This window comes from Aptenodytes forsteri, unplaced genomic scaffold, assembly GCF_000699145.1.
Source record: "Aptenodytes forsteri isolate BGI_AS27 unplaced genomic scaffold, ASM69914v1 Scaffold65, whole genome shotgun sequence".
In the NCBI taxonomy this organism is placed as follows: domain Eukaryota; kingdom Metazoa; phylum Chordata; class Aves; order Sphenisciformes; family Spheniscidae; genus Aptenodytes; species Aptenodytes forsteri.
Window position 1 is genome coordinate 9,103,700 of NW_008795127.1, and position 25,441 is coordinate 9,129,140.

The following is a 25,441-nucleotide window of genomic DNA, read 5'->3' on the forward strand; positions in this document are numbered from 1 at the left end:
GATGTGGGATTTTCGGAACTGTCTGTAGACTGGCGAAGTGAACTGATCAGGTTTTCCATCTTACTTAGATGAATTGTTGAAGGTTGACAAAGTGCTTGAGAACATCAGAGATCGTTATTGTACCTGTGAATTAATACACTAGTGTTTTTAAGATATGGATTTCACTTAGTATGTTGGATGTTTGAAACCCAAGTATCCCAGCTTTAAAATGTGCAAACAGAAAGGATCCAGCTATTGGTGTTTAGTGTGCATTTCATAAAACTGACACAAAGTAGCTGGTAAAACAGTTAATGAAGACATTGTTTTTTCTACAACCTGTATATAATTAATGTTGATGGTGCTTTGTCAGTTGGATGTGGTCAGTTTAGATTCATGTGTGTTAGTTGAAGAATTTCATCTAATGTTTGTTGAAACAGTTGCTTTACATGTTACGCTAGAGAAAACGTATCATAAGCATGCTGGTTTTAGTGTTTTGTCATCAGTTTGTTTATTTTTTTAATCAATCTCCCATTAGAAAGAGAAATTATTTTAAATACTAGCTTTTTGACTAAAGCTTTTTTTCAGAGCTTGAATCAGTCTTTTACTGTTGGCAAATCTTATGTAATAAAACATTTTTCCCTGGTTCTAGAGTATCTTTAAGTGTTTGTCCTCGTTCTTTCTAATTATATGTGTTTTCCTTTTTGCTAACCAGGAGCTGCAGGTAAGTTGCAGCCTGGTGCCTTGGCTTGTTCATCTGTTGTTGTCTGTGGTGTGTTTGTACTTTCTAGTCAGATATATAAAATTGATACCGATATAGTTCTAGATTATATATTGAGTTACTTTCCAAGAGGATATTCAAAAGATTTCTACTTCATTTGCCATATATTTTAATTTATCTACAAACATCATTTAACAAGGTATCTAAAATATTAATAAAATTAAAGGGCTGATTGAAACTCTGTTCATAATGCATTCAGTACTTGTGTTTTCTGTGTTGTATTTGTGTATTAATTTTATTATGTTGAAATTTGTACAAACGTGTGCAAACTTTTTTTATTACAGGGTGAAAGCATGGACAACTTCAACTGGGGCGTTCGTAGGCGCTCTCTTGACAGTATTGACAAAGGAGACACACCGTCTCTTCAAGAATGTCAGTACTCTGGTAGCACACCCAGCTTGAACTTGACCAACCAGGAAGATACTGATGAGTCTTCAGAAGAAGAAGCAGCCCTGACTGCAAGTCAGATACTGTCTCGTTCGCAGATGGTAAGTTATTTTTCTGTGAAAGGAATCTCAGAACTTAAGCTTTCACTTGCACTTTTAATGGGTAAGTATGGCTCACACTTTCAGCCTAAGTGAACTAAAGAGGAACTAAATTAATGTGGCTAAGCTTCTTTTTCATAACAGCATCAATGAAGGGAAAGAGTTAACTTACCTGCTGGTGGTACATAACAGGTTTATAATTCTAATTAAACATTCAGGTTTTTTAGTGTCTTTATACTTACTATATTTGTTTAAATATAAGCACAAAATTGCATGTGTTACATATAAAGTGTGTGTCTTTGTGGATTCCTAGCTTCAGAAAAAAACCCAAAATACTAAATAACAACAAGAGCAGTAAGTGGTCCCATGGGAGCCTCAGTTTTGTTTAACCATTGAAATTGCTAATTTAATTATGGATTTTGAAGCATGTGTACATATAACTGAGGAAAATCAAGAATGCTGGCCACTCAGAAATCTCTCTGCATTACATAAATGAAATTTGGAAAAAATTGACTGGATGGAGAGCAGCAGGGGTAGTATGCCGCTTTTCAGACAGTTTGTATTAATGTTGCCCATAACAAAGAGCTCTGCTCTTCAGTGTTTTTGGTCTAGCATTTCACCAGTGCCAAAGACCCTTAAGAACAAGAAAGGAAATAATTTTTTGGATCCCAAGGAGAACTTCAAACTTCTCTTCAAAGTTAAATGTTACAGAAATGCATGTGATGCTTGTAATGGTTTTAGTGGAAAGCTGTTAAACTAGTAATATGTAAATAAATTCAAATAGCTAACCATACTGAAACATCTATTTCAAAACTAATGCGTTTTTTCCCTGTAACTTGTATGTTCGATAAACTATGAAGAATTTCACGTTTCTTTCTTTTCTGTCTTAGTTAAACAGCGATTCTGCCATAGACGAAACGATATCAGATCATGCTGGTTTATCACTTCAGTCTCAAGATTCCACTAGCAGTGTGGGAACAGAAGAGGTGCTTCAAATCAGAACCGAGACCCCAAGTTTGGAGGCTTCTCCTCTAGATAACTCTAGCAACCAGCTGCCTGAGGTGGGGAGAAATGTGGGCTGGTGCATGGCTGATTTGGGCTCCTTCTAGTGTTTAGTAGCAACTTTGGCTTTCTTTTCAACTGAATTTTCATCTGTTACACTGATTATTTGATTTGCTTTTAATATTTCTAACCTGTTGGAATGTTCTTACAAAATGTTCCTTCAGTATGAAAACTACTTGGGATGGACTGAGGGAACTTACCACAGGTTAAAAATATTCTTGAAGGGCTGATAATGATCATTTCATGGTGCAGAATGAAAATAGGCTAATATTCAAGATTCTTTTACTTGATACGGTTTAAATCCTTCTTGAGCAACATTTTCTTTCAAAAACTTTTTTATTTCCCCCTTTTTTTTCTTTTTTTTTTTTTTTTTATGCTTTCTTTGGGTTAATGTGATTGGTGCTATATGGGAATTAAACCTCAGGCCAGCTGTGTTAGCAGTTGGTTCCATTAAATAATGCTTTAAAAAGGACCACAGATGCTAGTGGTATACTTTTTTGGAAAGGCCTGTGTGGACTGAGACAGATTTCAAGCTAATGGCCGCCTGCAAATCTGTAAGTATTTCAGTTTCTTCGTTTTTAAAATCTTTTGAATAATTTAAAATTTAAAAAACTCATTTAAAATAAAACTCATCTGCTACAATTCTTACAGTATTTAGCAGTTGTAGCTAAAACCTCAATATGTTGGGTTTTTTTCTTGAATTTGAAGTGGCTTGGTTTAGGTGGACTTTTTATCTCTTCAGTTAAAATTATTGATGCTACTGGCAATCTTATTTTTATTTGGACAAGCATTGCTAATCCTGTCTTTAACAGAACTTACAGTTCTACTGAGTTTTCCAGAAAATTAAGCCATTCCTATGTGTATTTGAATAACCAGTTCATGGTTTACGCTTAAGAATGAGTCTTCAGCCAACTTGGTTTAAACAGTCGACTGACTGGTTCAAGTGATTGGGGTTTCTGAACAAAGGCTCTAGTCTACCTGTTTGCTACCTAGAAAATCACTCTTATTAACAGGGAAACCACCCACCTAGCTAACATTGAATGAAGATAACTGTGAGTACAGCAAAGGGAAAGTGTGGGTGACTGGTTTCCTGTGATAAAATCCTCACCTGCTTAAAGTGTAATATTGTGACTTTTATAAAGCAGATTTTTCCCACATTTTTCATATTTTTCTATTAGGATTATCTGTATGGGTTTTTTTTAAAGTGTTTGGTTATGTTGCAGTTGATAAATTGTCTCAACTTTTGTAGAGCACCTGAGCTTAGATTGTCAAACAAATTGTTCTGTTAGCACTTCATCTGCTTGTCTACGACATGCATTTTTGTTCCAATAGAGTTTTAAGTGAGGAAGAACACTTAATCTGGATGATTTTTTTTCCACATAGGCTACATGTTTTATGTAAAGATTTCAAAAGGGAGAAGCGATACTTAAGCTAGGATTTTATAGAATGAAATTCACCATGATGGAACTTTTGTCTTCTCCATTGTTTGCTTGTGGTATATTCTCAGCTGTAACTCATTTTTATGTTTTCGTAGTTCTTTCTGAGACTGCCTTTATAAACTTGGATTCATTGTTCTTCTGCAGCTCCCTTTATAAAATCACTGTACTTCTGATAATCCAGGTGAAAACATTCACATAAAAAAAGCACCGATGTCATTAAAAATATTGAAAACATTTAAACTGGGCTGTAAAATAATTTCATGACTAAGCAGCATCCAGAAAAAATTGCTATATAAAAAAAAAAAAAAAGACTGCAAATGCATATGAATGCAATCACTAAATATGATGTGTTCCAGGTTTATTTTGTGCTTGTTAGAATATGGGATTCAGTCAAATACATATGTTTTCTTCAAGCACAATTCAAAGTTATCTCTCTACAAGAGTTAGCTATCTAGTTGGATTTTGTTGCTCAAAGGGAGAGCTGGCTTTATGCCTTATAACAGAATGAGCTTGAAAATATGCACACTATCAACTCACTGTGAAAAATTTGTGAAGCCAATAAAACTAATTTTGTTCTGAATTCTTATACGCAGCATAGTGCAGTTGTTTTTTCCTATATGCTCATAAACTTTATATATCACTTTCAACACAGGCATTTCATTGCATACCAAGTGTCAGTTATCAAAATGTTTTTAATATCAATAAATATGTATCAAAATTTATCTAAGGTAAAATAAAAAAAATTGAAGCCATTATTTAAAAACACATATGTGTGCCAGTTACATGCAGTGGAGTTCCTTGTTTCTCTTGTAGGGATGCTGAAGAGTTAAGTATATAGTTTACTTAAATGTATTTGGCTGATTCCCAGTAATAGCATGTATCTTTGCAAAAAGGACAGAAAGGACATTTCACATTCCAGTTGGGAATTTACAATCTAGCTTACAATAATATTTTCAATTTTGTACAGTAAGTTTTACAAGCTTAAGTATATGAAAGTTTCTGACTAAAATGATTCTCTATTTTACTCACTTGCACTGTGGATTTATGAGGGAATGGTTTACTAGAAGTAATTTTCCTTAGGTTCTGTGGAGTGGTCAACTATATAATAATCACATTTTTAAGATACTTAAAGAACATTCACGTTGGTAGTAAAGACATGTCCAATGTTACACAGAAAACTTCAGAAATTAGGAGTCATGGCACTATGAAGACTAACTTAGCTGTAAATTAATTAACTAGTAATTAGCACTTAAATATTTTCTAAAAGTGTATCCCTTGTGTACATCTACCAGACAAGATCAGTGCAGCTCTGTATCATGTTAACATCTATAATAGAAGTGGACCAGTTCTTCAATCAAAATTATTTTGCTGTGGTATTGTAAAAGTGTCTTGCATTCCCGTGTGCCTTAGCTGCTCAGTGTGACAAAATGGCTGTTCTGTGCAATAAAACTCCAGATTTAACTTTTACAAAAGAGGCATTAGAAGTGAGGTCACTAGCTGTGTCAAATGACAGCAGTGTCATACTGAGGACTACCATAGTCAAAGTGAGATAAGGGTTAGGATCACTGTGAAAGAAAAAGATACAGTTCTGTTTAAAGCTGAATTGGCTTTTCTAACGTGTACATTTATTTATCTGTCAGAGGATCTGTTTAGACTGATGAAAGCCATGAAGTGATGTGTATGCTTAGAGGCTGTCCAAATGTTTGTTGACCAGTCTTGGATATGCCAGTAGAGGAAGAGCAGCACACTAAGAATGAAAACCTGTGATAATTTGTGCCTTTAGGAAATAGCAAGTACAAGAAAGTGTTATTTTTATTCCACAGAAAAATCCAGTAAAACGTTTCAAATGGGTTCATCGTAAATTAACTAAATCTGAATTCCTCTGTTCAATATAGCGATGTTAATGAGTATAATAATGCTAATGGAGGAAGAGGGAAGGGAGAAAGGGTCATTCTAATATTACCTACCTGAGTCTAATCATCGTCTCCTTATAATTGCCAGTGATTGAAAGCCTACATTTAGAGATTCAGGGTAAAACCCTTAAAGCTCCCCATATTAACAGTAATGGCAAAATAATAAAAATAGTGGAATGTTCCTTTTCCATTGTTCATCTGTTACACTGTTGCTCAGTTATGCTTTAGAAGCTTGTTAAAATGGAGAGCGGAAAGGAGAAGAAACATTCTGTACTGGTTCCAGACCCCAAAGGCAAGCATGAGGCAGTCATCTTGGTCCTTACCTAGAAAAGTAAAATATGAAAGTCTTGATTGTGTTTGTTGTGATCTAAATAGGTTTGAGGCTATTTGCAAATATTTTTTTGGGAGTGTTCTCTTAACAGATTTAATTGAGTGTATATGAGAAATTGTATTTGCTATAAATAATAAGTTATATTCTAGGATATTAATGTTAACCAGAAGTTACAAACATTACAAATAGACTGCCTGTCTTTGCTCAAGTAAAACTGTGAACAATCCAAAGAGCTGAATGATTCAAGTATAAATGGATATCTGTAACCATAAAAGTAATAAAAGTATGTTTGATTCACAGGAAGGCAGTTCAGCAGTAAGGGATGAACAGGTTAGCACTGCTAGTGAAGACACTGGGTCGTATCTACTACAAGAACAACAAGACTGTCTGGTCTGTCATGAATCTCTTGAGTTGGAAGAGACTCCAGAACTGGCAGAGGCAGCAGCTCCTGAGAGCTATTCTGAATCTATCTGTGAAGAGGATGTCACTCTTGCTTTGAAAGAGCTAGATGAGAGATGTGAAGAAGAAGAAGCTGACTTCTCTGGTTTGTCTAGGTAAGATTAATACTGGTTCTAAGTAACAGAAATTACATGTTATCAGTGCATGAATCAAACAAAGTAGGCTTTCTTATGGTGTGGGGTTTTCCATGAATCCCATAATACAAGTATCTAAAATGATGTTTTGCGTATCTGAAATAACGGTTGATTGGTTTTGCCTGTTACAGCAAATAAAACTCAGTACTTTGCTCAGCAGTTGTTTCTGGTACAGGGAAAACAGCAGTGCAGGAAAAGATGAGAATTCTTGAATAAAAGAAACCTAGCACACTTTATCACCGTCAATAGCACAGAAATGTGAAAAGAGATCAGAGGGCATTTTGGAGTGTTTTCTTGGCAGCCACCAGCTGCAAGCAGTATAACATGGAAAAGCCTTTGAACTGCTCTGAATTATGGCAGAACCTATTTTGGCATGAAAAAACAGGGGGAAAAAAAAAATGTTAATTTTTTTTTTTTTTTTTAAATCAAAGCTCCTGTAGGAGTCAGGCCAGTTTGTCTTTGAATTTGCCCAAGGTTTACTTTCAGTGTTAACATTTATTAGTCTCTTGTACATTTCTAAGACATTTTAAAGTAAAATAATGTTTTTCCATTTTTTAATAACTATTGAGAAGAAAAGTTATACTTAGTCCTAGCTGGTTGAGTCATATTTCAAGTGAAACCCTAAGTCTCTTGAAGGTAACAGTCTAAGAAGGAGGGGAAACAAACAAAAAACCCCAAACCAAAACAAAAAAAAAATTCCAAATTGTTCGTAGGCTTGTTCATACTTAAAATTTGTTCTGAAGTTTAGATTGACTAATACATAGACTTAGTGTATATAGGAACATAGACTTAGTGTATATTCTGTCAGAGAGAGAACATTTAAGGAGCCTTTTACAGAAAGGGGCACAACAGGACCTGTAAAAGACCAAGTCATTTGAGAAGATTCTACTGGGACGGAGACAGAGAAATTGAATCTTGTAATCCCATACGCAACCTACTGCAATATGCCTTGCAAGAATTAAAGGCTGGTACCAGTTAACAGCAGGTTATTTCCTAATGTGCAACTGAAAAATCTCTTGAAGTTTTAGTTTATTTACACTAAGCAAACAAACAAAAAACCCCATAGCTCTAGTTTGAAGAGCGACAGAGGTGATTATTTATAGGGTTGATACACTAGTTGGAAATATATGAAAATCTTTTTGAAGCTTTGCTTACAGGTATTATTCAAAAGGATTGCATCTTAGATTTTGAGCTTTGTGCTGCTAAAATGAATGTACCTAAAACCAGCACCCACACTTCTTGTTTAAGACATGTTTAAGTCTTCTTTAAGACATACTTGGTGCCACTGTGAATGAGGTGGTTATTATAGAGAAAAACAGTATGTGTTTAAAAACTTACTTTAATAACCTATCTGTATTTGGAATCCTCCCACACGTATTTTTGCTGCATAAGTACAATTATACAAGAACAACTGTCAAACGTATCATTCCTTGTAATACAGAAAATTTTAACAATTAAATTAATGATTGTAAGTAGTAGCATTGATTAATTTATAGTTTGATATTTTTATTGGACGTTTGGTGCCTAATGGAAAGTATGACTGCAGAATGCTCTTTGAACAAAGGCCCATTAAATTGATTGCCCATAAAAATGAAAGTGTTCCAATCTATCTCCATTCACTTATGATGTTACTTAAGACAGTTATAAAATAGTATTTTACTGCTAAATGAGCTCTGTTTCTCTTAAGGAAAGCTAAAATTTGTTACAGATATTGGTAGACAGTATGTTTAGATGAATAAAAATTTGAAGAATTGAATGTTAATTCAGTTATTGGGGGCAAGAAAAAAAATACCAATTTCTGAGTGGTGTGTATATATAGTGCTGTATATACCTATATATAACCTACAGATAGCCCTTTGTCTGTAGACATGTGTAGACATAACGTGTTTTAATAAACTTTGGAGGTATTTGAGAGTATAAGCAATTTTTTATATTGCATTAGCAAAAGCTTTTGATTTTTTACTCTTTTCTTGGTTCATAGTTACCTTAGTTGATTGATTATTTATTTTACAAAACGTTATTCTGAATTCCAGATTCTTAGTTTTTCTTCTTACCAAAATGAGGGAGTTTTTTTCTTAAAAAATTTACTGAGGAATTGATTTCTGTTGTTTGTTATTCATAGCCAAGATGAAGAAGAACAGGATGGTTTCCCAGAAGTACAAACTTCCCCACCTCCTTCACCATTTCTTTCTGCCATATTGGCAGCTTTCCAACCAGTTGCATATGATGATGAAGAGCAAGCCTGGCGCTGCCACGTCAATCAAATGCTGTCAGATACAGATGGATCTTGTGCTGTCTATACATTTCACGTCTTCTCAAGATTGTTTCAGGTCAGTGAATTGCCAGTGCATGGTTGTTTGTCTGAAATCCTTTACTCCTGCTTTCAAAACTATTCTTCCCCTCTGTAACTGCAGAAGTCACAAGATTATGGTAGAAGAAGCCTTAGAAAGCAAATCAAAAGCAGACAAAAAAGCTACATTGCTAAAAGAATGTTATATGGTCATACAGTATTTTTTCCATGGGATTATCTGCTGTATTCATTGTCTAGTAGTGCTCCTACTCAGGAAAAAAAAAAAACAGCTCAAAAAAAACAGTTCAGGGTTTCTTGTAAGCTCTTAGTTCAGGTTGTGTTCCTTCTTTTATTTTCTGAATGTCACCCAGGTTCTGTGCTGATTACAGAATTAATGTCTTCCTCCTGGGTTTTCTGTGGGATTCATTATTACAGGATCGCAGCATGACAAACACTAATGAATTTATCTTGTATCTGCCTTGTGAGAAAAGGTTTTTTTCTGCAGAGAAGTAATTGAAACACCAGGAGCTCCACTAAAGCTGGAAGTTTCAAATGCCTCTCTTTAACTATATTTACCTCATAAATCTGGTGTCCAACACAAAATGGCTATGGCTTAATTTTTCTGGCTCCCTCCTCCCTATATGCAGGGGATGGGGTTTTTTTACATTTTCAAAGTGGTACCACTTGGACGTACATTATTCTTTGCAACTTCTTATGGGATAGGAGAAGAACAACTAATCCATTTTCTTTACAGGCAACATGCCAAGTGGGCAAAGAGCAGAGATTCAGTACTACAAACCAAGACCTTATGACTCCAACCCTTTCTTCTATCTCCAATATTAATTTTGCCTACTGTTTGGTATATCATAATAAATTTCTCAGTGAAAGCCTCACTTTGTTTTACCACGCTAGCATGCATTTTATCCCATATGTATGGACAGGTTTAGGGTTAGTACCATGAAGTAACTTACATGTGAAGAACTCGTACTCTACCTTATTCATGGAATAACTTGTTTGTGCATCTATACCCATTTTCCATTTTTAGTTGAACTAAGTATTTTGCCACAGCACTGTGAAATTCCTGTTACTGGTTTCAGATTTTTGTCTTTTTGCTTCATCTAGACATCAGGGGTTTAGTTTCTCTGTATTATACCAAAGCTTAGCTGCAGTTGCTTTTCACACATTCATTCATGTCCTGAAAGTGGTAAAATGGGAGTTCATATTCTCTTGTGTTCATTAAAGAGGGAGCTAGAAAGAAAGGTGAAACTTTCTGTGGCTTGACAGGATAGCCCTCAGTCAGCTGGAAAGGTGGATACTCTGGGAAAAGGGGCAATAGTGTTCCAGCGCTCGAGCCTGGGCGTTCCTGAGGAGTTGTTACTGGGTACAGAGGAGGGTTAAAATGATTAAATGAGACCCTGGAGGTCTTGTTTGACTGGACCTTTCCATTTTGCCTTCTGGCTCCTACACTGTGTTTAACTTTGCAGCTGTAAATATCATCTTTGTATAGTTTTATTCTACATGTAACTTCCTAGGATTTATGAAATAATATATAGCAAAGTGCAGTGTTGTATTAGGCCAAGCCAACAGTCTACGTAACAGAAGTGAACATGATATACGTAGGACTGATTTTTTGAAGAAGGTAGAAACCCTGCAGGTGGCAGTTTTGGACACAAATTGTGCTACACAGGTCATATTCTGACTCATAAAACTCTGTGTATAATTTTCTGCAACACAAACACTTGAAAATGAATCAAACTACTGTCTGTACTGCATAAAGACAAATAATCATCCATCTATACTGATGCTAAAGGCCTAGATGTGAAAGGAGTAATTGTCTTTATAGATACAGGCTGGTTTTATTTATTTATTAATTGATTGATTGCATTTTCTGGAGCTAGTTTTACATAAATATTCAGAGCAAATTATGTATTAGTTTGTAATTTAATGACAAAAATATATGCTGTCATGATGGAAATTTGTCCTGAAATTCTGCCAGAGGAGGGGTAGTAAAACACAATGTAAAATAAATGTTTTTCTGATTTGATTTCTAGACCATTCAAAGAAAGTTTGTATCTATAACAAATGATTCAGTCAGCTTTCTTGGCGAAAGTCTACAGCGCATTGGAACAAAATTTAAAAGTTCTCTGGAAGTGATGATGTTATGTTCAGAATGTCCGACAGTCTTTGTGGATGCAGAAACGGTAAAAATCTCATAAACTGACATGTTGAAATATCTGTCTGCTTAAACATTTTTATGTAATGTACAAAATGATGTTTTAACATTTGGAAAATAGCAATGCTCGGGAAGATTTTCAAAGGTTTGAATAAAATATGCTTATTATATTTCTGCCTTTCAAAAGGTTGCTGTCTAACATCACTGATTGAAACATCTGGATAATCTTGGGATGTAAAAAAAAAAGATGTTTTTTATAATTGATCTGCTTAAACATTTTTATGTAATGTACAAAATGATGTTTTAACATTTGGAAAATAGCAATGCTCGGGAAGATTTTCAAAGGTTTGAATAAAATATGCTTATTATATTTCTGCCTTTCAAAAGGTTGCTGTCTAACATCACTGATTGAAACATCTGGATAATCTTGGGATGTAAAAAAAAAAGATGTTTTTTATAATTGAAATCAGAAAGGAATTAAAATGTTAGGTGGCCACTATATATCATAAACATTTGAAAACACAAGTGAGAAGTGCATTTTCTCCAAAAATAACCTCCAGTTGTAACAATGAGAAGTGAGGGAACTTACTGATACTAGATATCACTTAAATTCCCTTGCTATTTACCTTCCCTGCTTGTTCATATTTATTCTATATTCTTTGCACAGAGAAGAAAAAGGAAGACTACTTATTTAGCAGCAACTTTGCCTTTTTAAATTGTATTGTTTATGTATATATTCAATGATGCATGAGAAAAACATTCTAGCTACAAATATACAATGAAGGCTTTGAATTGTTTGTTGTTACACAAGTTGCAATCTTGGGTTATAATAAATATTAATGTGAGAAGTGAGCTCAATGTTCAGCAGCAGTCAAAAAAAGCTATGCTAGAATAATCAAGAAAAGAGACAGCAAAACAGAAAACATCATTGAGCTAATGTACATATCCCCGATATACCTACATCCTGAATTCTGGGGGCAGTTCTGGTCCCCTGCTCTCAGAGAAAATGCAGTTGAACTGGAAAAGGTTCCAAGAAAGATCACAAGGATTATGAGATATGTGGAATAGCTTCCATATAAGATACGAGTATGCAGGCTAGGATTTTTCAGCCCTTCAGGAGAGAAATCTGTCTATAGATGTCTTGATTATCATGGAAAAGTGACAGAAATTATTTTATTGTTGTCTTATTTGATGTTAAGGGTGATCAAATTAAGCTAGCAGTGACTTACAAAACATACAGAACCAAAGATAGGTGATCCTTCATGTGATACATAATCAAACTGTGAAACCCTGTCCTTTTTTACAGTGTCTGTTCATGTTTTCAAAAAGCAACTAAAGAGATTCATGAAAGAAATAGCCCTGCATAGATTTTTGAATACGCAGAACAACACGTTGACAGAGGCTAAGAAAGCATTCTGGGGCAAGTGGATCACCACCACATGCTTGCCCCGCTTTGCCCTTCCTTAAGCAACTGCTATTAGGCATTGTCAGATGGGGGACTGAGATAGATGGATCTTTGGCCTTGACCCAGCGTGAGACTCTTCTCCTGACCTGTTTTTTTCCCTTGGTGCTAAGGGGCAACTCTGCTCTTACGCTCTCACTTTAGAATACGGGGACTAAAAAAGCATGGTACGGATAGTGCATTTCAGGGGAACCATGTGTAATGTTTTTTGTTTAACTTATGCCACTTTAAAAGCAGTAGAAATTAACAAAAAGAAGAAATTTGTTTGGGATAAGAAGCCACAGGAAGAGTTACACAAGTGTCTAGCTAGAACAGCATGTATGTTTTAAAAAATAAATAAGTAAATGTATATCTATAAAAAATACAAATATAAAAAGGAATAATAAATATATATGCACACAAGTATACAGACTTGTGTGTATGTTTACATGCATATGTTTGCACATACACACATTCGTGTTGTTACATTGGCAAATACTGTGTAGATAAATCTTTCCTCTCCAAGTGATTTAATTGAAATGAACCTACTAGTTTATCAGATTACTTCTCACTAAGAAGGAACAGCTGATCCAAAATAACGTTCATGCACAAATCTTTGGTTTCGTGATGTCTACTCATGTGTACAAGATTGGCATTCGATTCAAATTTGGCCTTTGATTCATTCAGAAAGTTGTTTTCAGCAGAAAGATGCCCCCTTACATCAAAGCACGGGTTCACGAGCACTTTGGGAGTAGCTCATGGCCTATTGCTGATACAAGAAACCCGCTGACTTCTTTGCACTTTGATGTTATTGCACACATTGAGTGCAGAGTGGCATCGTGCCACAGAGCCGTAACTTGCTTCTTGGTTGGTGTGGACATAGAGGTTGGGAGTAGCAGTGTCTTAATATGGTGGTAGAATAATAATCTTGATGCACTTGGAAAAACATGTAAGCATCATTCCCACCCCTGCCTGAATTAATGTGGGATACTGTGACTCTCCGTGCCACAATTTTGTGATCACAGTCTTGGGCTTGCACTTTCAAGCTGACCAAGAGGTACCAGGTAACAGGGATTGGAGAAAAGTACGGAGCTCTTAATGTGTGCAAGGGGTGACCAGTGTGAGGGAGGAAGCATCATGTTAGAGCATGATTATTACAGGAGGTGACAGGAGAAGAATTAATAAGAAAAACCTAAGGGGAAATAAAACTGCAGGGAGAAATGGTGTGGAGCAAAGCTGAGGTAGCAGCCCCTGAGGGAAAAAGAGATTTTTGAAACTATGTTGAAAAAGGCAAAGTCGCTAATGGTACAAAATTCTTCAAACATCCAACAGTTCCTGCTTTGACAGTTCTTGGTTCCTACAGACTGAAGCCTTTGCTGGTGGTATAGTTTGAGAAGGGCAAGTAACCCTCACTGGACACTCCTTAGGTTGCTACAGGAGCAATCCAGCAGTACCTTTTTTCCTGCTGCAGGCTATTCTATTTACACTAGCTGTGTGTATATCAAATATTGTTCTTCTTTTTGGAAGATCTAAAAATCCCTTTGAAATCTCTCTTCCAGATGTTAACTAAGTACTGCCCTTCCTATTTTGGAATCAAAACTGTTGTTCACTGATTTAACTGATACAGCTACATGTGTTAGCTTACTAACTCAAAGGTGTCACGAATGATCTATACCAAATTAATTCTAATTCAATTGTTTTTCCAAATGTGGACTTGGAATTTCATATTACATAATTTAGATATTAGACTATATGGATTATAGTCAGATGTTACATGACTACAGAGGTGATTGCTTTTATCTTCCAGCTAATGTCTTGTGGCCTGCTAGAAACATTGAAGTTCAGTGTTCTAGAGCTCCAAGAACACCTGGATACCTATAATGTCAAAAGAGAGGCAGCAGAACAGGTGAGTCTTTTATATTTCAAAACACAAAATATTAGAACCTACTCATCAAGAAAATGTTGCAGGCCTTTATCTCTCAACACACGAGTATCTAGACCGTGGGGAAAAAAATTCCGAAATAAAATCCTGTTTCCTTTTCTTACTACTATTCTACGTGTATAATCTGAACTTGAGGTTTTTCTTATGTGCAGTTCATTTTTGTTGCACATATTTCTGAAATTGACTTTGAATATATAACATTGCACAAATGCACTAGCATTGGGAAAAGTGCATTCCTAATTTAAAAATCCTCTTTTAAAAATATTCAAATATTTTTAACATGAATATCAATAAATCATGGTAGGTTTTTTCTTTATGAGTGTTCTGGCTTATTTTATTAGACTAGAAGGGTGGGATTCACCTTCAGATTAAGACATTTACAGGTAGCTATCTATATGTGAATTAAGTGCCTGAACACCCATAGTATTCAAGGATCACGTCAATACAATAAAAGAAATCAAGAAAGCAATGCGTTTTATCCTAATATAGATACTGACTCGTTACTCAGCTGAATAGGTCTTTAGACTCCTTTTTGTTGACTGCATCTCCACTGACTGTAAGGGGGGCTTAAACAGCTGTGTCACACATAGACACATAAATTTAGGTGTCTCATCCTACAACAGGATCCAACTGAGGCTGACATTTATGTCAGTTATTTAGAATAATACAGTTTAGTTTTCAAGGAATATGTTAGTGGTTATACCCTTTTTGCAAAGAAACACAAAGTTTAAAAGTTGAAAATTTCTGTAGCAAGGGTTTGTACGTTTGTTTTTTGTGAACCTTTGTGTGAAGTTCAGGAAGATACTAACTTAAGAGGACTGAAACAGGTCAGATTTCTATTTCAAGAGCCAAAAGAAAACATGGATCTACAATCAGTTTTGCAGGTACAGGGAGAGAGAGACTATATGGGGCTTTTGTTGTAGAGAGAAAATGATTCCTAGGAAAATTAAACATGCATTTGAAGGAACTTTTTACTGATCTCAGCAGCCTGTGAGGCCATGACAATGGCCGTATAGGCAAGTTTGAATGATGCAAAACAGAACCAGAATTCAAGCCATGACGTCTTGGCAGAGCTGTATTCTGCAGCACAAGTGGTTCCATGTTTCTTGATCATGCTGAGTTTATTAGGAAACGAAGGCCTCTGCCTTGCAAAGATTGCTGACAGCTCATCTGTTCGATAGAATAGACATCCACTTTTTTGTGGAAAGGATCTCAAAAGAAACGCAGTTTCCTCAAAACCAATGCTGAAGTATGCCACACAGCACTGTTAATGTAGGTAAACTGTTTCTAGGATCCAAGCCAGCATTTCTGCTAAAGAGTTGCTACATTTTTTGTCGGGCTCTGTGGCAATAACAATTTATTTGTACACTTAACTCATGAGGTCTAATACGATGAGCTACATTTTGCCATTTAGGCTTAATCAGAAACAAATGGCTAAGATTACCTTACTTGATGTAATATTTAATGTCTGACAATCTCCAATGCATAATGCTGTCATCACTTCTATGAGAAAATAATGTATTTTATTCCTCATATTAGAGAGCAACATTGAGGCACAGAGAGATGAATGGATTTGCCCCAGGGTGAGACAGGAAGATTTGAGGCGGCAGGGTAGAGAGGAGCTTTTTTGTGTGTGTACACACACACGCACGCGTGCACGTGTAGAATGGTGACTATCCAAACATCGATGAATTCTCCTTATATAAACTCCTTATTTAGCCTACAGTTTATCATAGCAATAACAAATGGTATTGTTTGGTTCATTTGTCAAAGTATGATGAGTTAAAATTGTGTCCCTTTCGGATGGCCATGAATTCACTTACTGTATTTTTAGCTAATTTTGCACTGCCACGTATCATATCAACAGAAATCCATGCTGGATATTAAGAGCTTGTTTGTATTTTATTTTACTTGATAAAGGAATATGGATATTGGTTTGATGGCCTCTGTCATTATATCATAGTGAAAGAGTTGTTTTTGTGTAGTGCAGCTGTCAAAAGGGTGTCCAGTAACATGTTTCTGTGGTCAGCCTGTCTTCTGCCACAGGATTTGAGAGTGACTGGAGCAGGAAAAAGGTTCACAGGATGAAAGGAATTGTTCTGAAATAACTGAGAGCATTTTGCCAGGGTTTTATTTTTATTTAATCATTTATAAATAGAAAGAAGCAGTACTGAGGAGGAAGAAATGTATAGCTTTGACCAATCGTTTCTGACTCTTGATAGCATGTCATTTAGCTAATTTAGTGCATTATTTATTTATTTAGCATGTTAATTTAGAAGTAGTGACTAATTGTCTCAGATAATTTGTTTTTCTAAAACTTTTATTAAAAGCATTTCTTCAGCTGTTGGTCAATTTTTTTTTTATGTATTCTATGCATTCTATATAGTATACGTAGACTAAGAATCTTCCAAAGATGCTTCTCAGATGTGTTTTACTGGTTTTCTTACTCTGTCCTATAAACAGAGTATAGGGAATGATTGAAAGAGACTTCCTTGAGTCAAATCTGAATTTCTGTTATTGCAGGCAATTGTGCTATGTATCCTATTCAGTCTGAAAGTATTAAGGCAAACACATAATGAGCTTATTGCAGATCCTTGCTTTTTTCATAGAAACATGTAGAAAAATGATCAAACTAAGCTGGTTAGGCTATTGTGGAATAAAGTAAATATAAATTAACTTATATTTAAATAAATATAATTTGCATGTTAATCTGGTATCCTCTAGAATCAACCACTGGAAAATTCTGTACATTAACTTCTTTAATGAAAAATTGTTGTTTGAAGTTTACCCTAATAGATGATGTTTGTCACTGTCAGTGCTGTGTGTTGTACTGGCATTCACATGAATCAAATTTTAAAAGTAAGAGGCTTGGGCTGCAGTTGCTTGAAACTCTTATCTATGCACTGAGGTAAGAGAGAGAAAGGTACCTATAGTATATATAGTGTGTGTATATATATACCTATAGGGGGTGGTTTGGGATGTCTGTTTTGGGGTTAATCTGGCAAACCAACCTGTGCTATGACCAAGACCAACCACAGACTTCCCTATATTACGCTTTCAGTAACGCTCTTCACTCTGTATCTTTGTAGGAGATATATGGGGAAAACACAAATTGATGTGAAGCAAACATATAAAGAAGATAATTTTGTCACACAATCTACTGCTGTTCCCAAAGAGAAAATTTAGGTCTTTCTACCGTGCTGAACATATATTCTGTAAAAATTTTTAACAAATTAATTTTGTCACCTTTTCGGAGCTACTGTTCTATTTCCTTGCAAGGAAACTGCTTTGACTTCACGTGTGTATTAGGGACAAAGATACTGAATCAGATAAATGTAACAGAAAATATAAGGTTATATGTGTATCATAACATTCTAGGTACACCCTTTATTCAGACTGGTTTTAAGATTTAAAATGATCTTAAAAGGGCAGTGTGTGAAAATAAATACTAGCTTCCCAACTGCTGATGCTGTTTGTTCCAGTGCAAACCTACTCCACTGTTACCGATGGATGCTGTCAGATAAAAAGAAAAATGAGATTTGCTGTGTACGTTTGTATCCATGTCACTAATTGAAACTGACACTGCGGTGTTTAGAGAATTCCATTTCTCCTCTTGATAAGCACACAGGCCTAGTTAATTCACTGAGTAACCTTTATTAAATTGAGCAGATGGGAAATCACATTTTTCTTTTTCTTGCATCAGACAAAGGTTAGAAAAAGGTCACTAAGATTTCCTGTGAGACTCAAGATACCAAGAACACAGTATGCTAAATTATTCTTTCTTGGATGTATAGAGCCTGTTCTTCATTTCAGAAGATAATCTGCACTTTATCTCAACATGACGCATTCCCATTTCAGTAATACCCGAATTACTTCATGCTTGCAGTTGTTTGCACTGTACAGAAAAACATGCCGGGCGCTGCGTCAATGAGATGATCAGATCGTATTGTCCAATAAGAGCGTATTTGATTCTGCAAATGCTTTATATTAACACTTTTAAATTTGCATGGTTGGTTAAAGCTAGAAGAAGAGATTACCCACTGAAATTAATAAACTTCTTGTCTGCTATAGGAACTGGGGTTAAATACAGCCCTGTATTCATGAAAGAGAGTGGAATCTGCATGTTTGCATTGTGTCATGTGAGAATACTTCATCTCCCTGGCTTGTATGAACTGGAGGTGATGCTAAACTCCCATTAAAGAATTTTTTTTCTTTCCATCCAGTAAACCTGCACTTGCATCTCATTACACAGGAGAGCTGTTTCCTTTTGTTTCTAAAGTAGTCCCAAGAAATATAACAGGCTTACTCTTACTCTCTAATTTGAATTAGTGCTATATTTTAAATGCTGAGAAATCATGTTGGTGTAAACCTTGTGCAGCAAGTAAAGAAAAAACACGATGTCATTTAATGAATGGGATTTTTCTGCCTCCACGCTCCCACACGTCTCACTATAACAGTACCCAAATTCAATCACAGATTAGTATTTACGCTAAAGTGTACTATCCCCATCGGGGGTAATGAAGGCTACAGGAAATTTACAAAGGAAGGGACACAATGAAAACTACAAAGTGATATATCAGAGTGGAAATAATCAGTGGAAACAATATTGGTAAACAATTGATTTTGTATCACAATTTCTTACGTAATCTGAGAATGTGCAAGGCTTGATGAAGTGTCTTAGGCAGTTTTAGCAGAGTCTTCAGTTTGGTCTGTTTCAGAAGATGTTTAATCTTGTTTATATTTATTTTGCAGTGGCTAGAAGACTGCAAAAGAACATTTGGTACTGATGATGGTATTCATGGCACTAACGCAGATGCCCAGGTAGGTGTATGTCATTTGTGAGTCTCTGGATATGAGATTAAAAAACATCTTTGTATCTGTTGCACAAAAATTCCAATATTCACAGAGAGATTAAAAATGTATGAAAAGCTTTTCATTTCAGTTATCATACTATCTTTTGGAAACTCAGATTCTTATGAAGTAGCGGTCTAATAAAAAGGGCTCTTTTTAATAAAAGTTGTCCAACCCATCTTGGGTTCTAGACATAATAACACTGAGTAGATAAGCAGACTAGATACCATCTGTGTACCAGCAAGTCTGCTTTTCTGCAGCTGTTTCTAGAAGAAAAAAGATTAGCAGTCTGCTTATATGCTCAGATAAACTGTCTAGCCAAAAATCTCTGCTGAATTTAATATAATTAGTACTATATAAATACATATGACCTTTCAGGAGCCATTATTTGGGTGGGAAGGAACAGGAAGTAAAGTAGCAGTATGGCAAAAACCTCATGAAACACTTCTGTCAAAATATCATCTAACAACAATAGGTGACATAAGCTATTAATATTAGTTCAATATTTTGTATGTATTTGCATGGCAGTCATCCATATTTAATATTACTAATTGCTATAGTAAGCGATAGCTTTTCCCCAGTAGACTAGGACTTTTTTTTTTTAAATAAGAGCTGCATAATATTGACACTGTAGATAAAAAAGCAAATCCAAAACCTATCATTAGTACATACAAGGAATCTGCCATCTAGAGTCCTGTAATAAGAACAGTGAAAGATGTAACAAAGTAGAATTGCAGATAGCAGATGAACTTACCTTTTCACAATGATGTTTTGACAAAAATCCCAAATCAAAGCTGAGGAAGGAGGAATTTTATTCCTTTTATTCAATCAAACTCTATTCATTGATGCAGTTGGTCATGTTTCTGCTGCTGGAAATGTAGTGTTCAGCAACAGAAATGTCTACTGTGTGCTTGGACTATTTCTTCTTTTATACAGTTTTCATTTGCTATCATATATATATATGTATATTTTTTTAATTCAATCACAAAATGCACCTCAACTTTTAGAGTACTGAAATATGTGATAATGTACTGTTGATTTTTATATTGCATCAAAGTTGCACATTTTAAAAAAATATTTCATGTGGATAAGCATAGGTAATACAGCAAAATAATTTGCTACCATTTGCAAGGATTTTTGCTTTGCCTATGAACACAACATTTAGTGTATTTTACACTTGGTTTACATCTTCGTATACTGACTGGTATGTGTTTAGAAATACGTAACAACATTCACTATTACAATACAGTAACTGTTCCATATATTAATAATATGGACTGAAATACATAAATTATGCTTTTTTTAGAATGTTGTTTATATACACCAAGAAACTGTTCTAACATTTAACTGTTAGAACATAACTGTTCTTACCATGAAGGTAAATGTTACTGTTTCCACTGTATAGCTAGGGAAACTAAGAAATGGAAACTAAGAAATGGAAACTAAGAAAGCCACGTGCAGGCTTTCATTTAGGTTGTACGGAGAGAATGCAGGATTCCAAGTGATGCAGTTCTGTCTGTTCTTCCCTGTTTCTGCAGGGTTTGAAGATAGCCTCTGAAAAGGAGTTATGTGTCCATTCACATTGATTATTTGTGGGGACCTATTTTGGTTTTCAATCCTAGCCTGCAAGGCATGCTGGCAATTTTTTCTTTATGTGCTCCTTGCACTTGCAGGTTCAGTTAAAATCATTTTAATATATAGTATCCATTGAGAAAGCGGAGTCCTGTTATCCTGCTTCATAAATATACGCAATTTACAGAAGTTCTAAATTTATTCACAGAAGCTTATAGTGACTTGAAGGAGATTGAGAAGTTACCAAGTGTAAGATCATTGTTTCAAAAGTCCTTGTAAATGGAGTGTGGAGCTGATAAGTCTATCTAGCCAACCAGTTAATGCTAAAAATATGTACGTGTTGGTCTTGCTCAGGAAAACAGAACAGCTTCATTCAACAGATATTTTTCATTCACTAACACAAATAACATTTTCTTACTAATTTTTAGCACTGTGGTCAATACAGCTAAGGAATAGTGAGATGAATTCTGTTCTGGCTTGCACATTGCTAGCAGACTTGCAAGTAAATCTAATTATTGGATTTTGCTATTAGTACTTACACGCAAGCCTGAAAGAATGCATCTGGACTCTGGCTACACTGTTTGTACAGGACTGGCAGGTAGAAAAATCAGATTATTTCTCAAGTGAGCAAGTATGTGAAAGACACTGAAGCAGTACCAAGCCATTTTTAAAGGAAAACCTCTCTTGAATTTTTAGAATAGCTATCAAGGTGTGATTCTGGGGAGAGGGATTATTTATGGCTTACAGTAATAACAAGACTTGGCTTAAAGAACACCGGAACTTAATGACTAAAAATATTAAATAATTGACCCTGCCGTTTCTCAAAGTCTGATTCATTAAAGCGAGTCATAGAATTCTTGTCAACTTTGGCAGTTCAAGATCTTATCTCTTCGCAGTGTTCTGTGCATCAGAATTTTTTGCTTATATAATAATTGTGCTATGTATATGATAGCACAGAGTACAGAACAAAAGCATGCAATGTTTATAGTCTGTTAAGCACATCAGGTATAACTTACACACATTGTGTATAACTATGCGCTTAGTAAAGCTCAACTGCTTCTGCCTGTTGGAATCGGACATCGGTTGCATCTTCGTATGTTTACTATGACCATTGTACTTGCTTAAACGCTATCAATACGCTTAGTGCTGTACAAAGCACAGAAGTGAAGTTCCTGGCCCTAGTCTGACAAATATATTTTCTGACAATTTCTTTCCCTGTCCCTCCTGCCCAAACATTTTTCTGAAGTAGCTTGTAAGAACCAAGTACAATTAAATTACAGAAATCTCACAATGAGGTGTTGAGAATTTAGTTTAGCAAAACCAAGAATTTTCTAAACTGATTCAGAATCCAAGTTAGCATTACATCTCAAATTTTAAAAGGCATTCTTTTTGCTTAAACTATAGTGGTACAGAAAAGTAAGCAGCATTGTACAGCTGTTCAGACCTAAGTGTCCTTGGTTTTGATTTCCTTAAATTTGCATACCTTTAAGACTACATAATGCAGTGTAGTCACACAAAGACCAGACAGGGTTGTAAGTGAAGTATGTTACTCATGTTGTGGGACAACAAAGCCAATGCTATCTATTGTTAGGTATAGCAGCAAATAATTTCACTTCAAATTCAGTCTGTTAATTTTTTTACGTTCAGGGTATATTTGGAGCATGTTACTTGTATTTCTTCCTCCATTTTACCTGGGACATCTTTTATCCTAATTAAAATTATTTCCTACACTAATTCTTGATCTTTTTTTCTTTCTTTGTATTTTTGTGACCTGCTCATCTTCTTGCTTAGCAAATGGAAATTCTAGCAGTAAGTGACGGTTCTTGATTTATCAAATACTTAACCATGCCAGTCACCAAACTGGTCTCCATCTGTCTCGTCCATTTGTGACATAGTGGTGTCTTGTCATAGACTATTACAAAAATGCTGTGTGCTTCAATTTTGCATCATCTAACCCATTGACTGTTGGTCCTTTGTAGATAATAGGATCCTGTAGTTAGTAGAATGTTACAGAAGATTATTCCATTAGCACTAGCTTTTATGTCTGTACGTAAAGCAGCATTAACACTGCTGCACTTTGACTGGTGTTTTAGACGCATAAAAATGGAAGCAAGACAGTGCATAAGTTAATACTGCTGTACCATTTCCTTAAGCATGTATCATGTGGTATTTTCTAAAACAGAATCAGAGCTACCTTCTATAAAGGAAACATTATTCTTGCCTCCAAGAATGGAATTAATCTCCTCTTATTCCATCAGGCAGTTGTAAGCTAAGGGCCAGGTTATATACTGTGCTTACATATTTATATTAATGGTTATGAAAGATTCCATACTTAGAGACCACAACTGCTTCTTTTGGATATTAGATCTTGAATTTAAAACAGTAAAATATCAAAAATAAAAGTAAGTGATCTATGAAACTCTGCCTTGGAACATGACATTTCAAAATGCCTTTTGAATCACTTTACATCCCATTCCACCCCCCTTCTTGGAAATGTAACTTATTAAAAAGTAAACTTTAAACCTGTGTGAGAGAGGCTACCTGTAAATCTAGAACTGAATGATGCTTTCATCTGCTTTTCATTAGCTTTCTGCTATGTTAGCTTCTAAATCTTTTTGGCATTTTCTTCAGTAACCAAATAACTACTTTTAATTTTGCCCATTCTATACTGAAGAAGTTGTCGTTTATTGTCTCTTGTATTGGATAGTAGATGTTTTGCACTTCCTGAATATAATAATGTTGTTTACATTTGTAGGAGCTGGAGTTGTGTCGGAGGCTATACAAGTTGCATTTCCAGTTGCTGCTTCTGTTCCAAGCCTATTGCAAACTTATCAGCCAAGTAAAAACAATCAAGAAAGAAGCAGAGGTAATGAAAACCATGCCATTTAGCTACTAGTTGTTGATATCTTAAAGCCAAACCATTTAAAATACATTTTGATAACATTTTCATCAGTGGGACATCTTTTTAGAAACTGAAGGAGGGTACCAGCTGTTTTATAGCCAATCAATAAAAGATTTAAGTAGAGCTCGCAAGAATTTTCTGAGATGTTCAATTATGTGTGTTGATTTTTGTACGGCTTGAAAGCTCTTAAATAGACAGGAATGCAGGGAGTCCAGTGATGAGGATTTTAAATATTTCAGTAGCGCTCCTGGTGTATTCTAATCAAGCTACAATCAAGGCACATCAACTCCAATCAACAGAATTCTGTGATAAAGCCCCTTTCCATCACCCCAGTGTTTCCTATTGTGAACACCGTCACTTGCTACCAGCTGATTTATAGAACTGTGTCACTTCAGCCACCATTCAATTACTCTGCAGCCTTAGTCCCCATCCTGAATGCAGTTAGTAATGCGTTCTAGACATCTTCTGCCTGATTTTTAGTTGTACTAACTTTAGAAGTAGAATGTGTCCTTGAGCTGTGCACTTGTGGTGCATATGTGATGTTAATTGAGTTAATCTGAATGCGTTATGTTATTAAGAATGCCTTCTGAAAGTTCTCCCCTGGGTCTGTAATGCAATAAATAGAGGTAGCAGGAAAAAAATAGGCCTGGTCCTGCTTGATATAGTAGGGAGGAAAATGAAAAAGCGGGGTGAAAGTCTTTTGGTTTTCGAGTAGCTTAGGAAAAAATGATGCATGTTCGTAAGTTCTATTTCCAGATTTTTGTAGAGGCTGCAAATAAGTGAGTTCATTTCCATCTGGAGAATGTTGTAGAAGGTCGGCATCACACCAGTCCCACTTCTTGCCTACGTTAGTTAGATGTAGAATCGTATTCTGAGCGATGGCCTTGTCTTTTACGCATGCATTGGAGCTAAAGCCAAAGATAGTACTACATACACTGGCTTCACTACAGTTATTCTGCTGGGTTACCAGCCTTACAGATTTTTTCTTCATATTCAAGTTGTCCTTGTAATAACACAGTTGCTGCTGTACTTTTCCAAAGTGTTTAATTCTTCTTGTCAGTTTAATTGTTATTAAGTGATGTGGGGAGAAAAATGGATTTTTTTGAAACAAATTTTAAAAGAACTAACTAAGATGAAAACTTCGTCGGGGAAAGCCCAAATACCTGACATGCACACTTGGGCCATTAAATTAGCTGTATAGTTAAGCAGCTGCAGCAAATATTTGGATGTACTTTTTCTGCCTCTCATTTAGGATTGCAAAGAGGAGGAAAAATGTAAGTCTGATTTGCTGAAAGTTAATTTGGCTGAAAATACATTTAAACTAGAAGAGCTCGCTCATATTTGTTTTAGGTCATAAACATGTCTGAAGAACTCGCTCTTTTGGAGAGCTGTCTGAAAGAGGCTGAGGCTGCGTCCGACAGTGGTATCGAAGAAATTGAAATTGCAGAGTCTTCCCAAGCTAGCACAGAAACGGCTATTCACTCTCTCATTGAAACCCTGAGAAGCAAGGAGTTTGTGTCAGCTGTAGCACAGGTCAAGGCTTTCAGGTAAGTGCTTAAGGATTGCTTTCAGACCCGAGTTTGCTAATGGACCTTTTTAATTTAAAGATGGGGACAGGCACTGTTCCAGGGTTTTTTCAGCTCTTGCTAGATGTCCTTATTGAAAAGGACAAGCACTGTTGCTTCATTAC

General features: G+C 35.5%; 1 protein-coding gene across 1 annotated transcript in view; it reads left to right on the top strand.

Annotated features, from left to right (window-relative positions):
- FRYL (FRY like transcription coactivator) overlaps positions 1-25,441 on the top strand; it is a 165,904-nt gene that overhangs the window by 138,298 nt on the left and 2,165 nt on the right. The window contains 10 exon segments of the mRNA XM_009277425.2: positions 1,042-1,245; positions 2,133-2,303; positions 6,288-6,541; positions 8,703-8,910; positions 10,922-11,071; positions 14,292-14,390; positions 19,179-19,247; positions 22,641-22,658; positions 23,605-23,715; positions 25,102-25,298. Of these exon segments, the coding sequence (XP_009275700.1) occupies positions 1,042-1,245; positions 2,133-2,303; positions 6,288-6,541; positions 8,703-8,910; positions 10,922-11,071; positions 14,292-14,390; positions 19,179-19,247; positions 22,641-22,658; positions 23,605-23,715; positions 25,102-25,298 (1,481 nt within the window).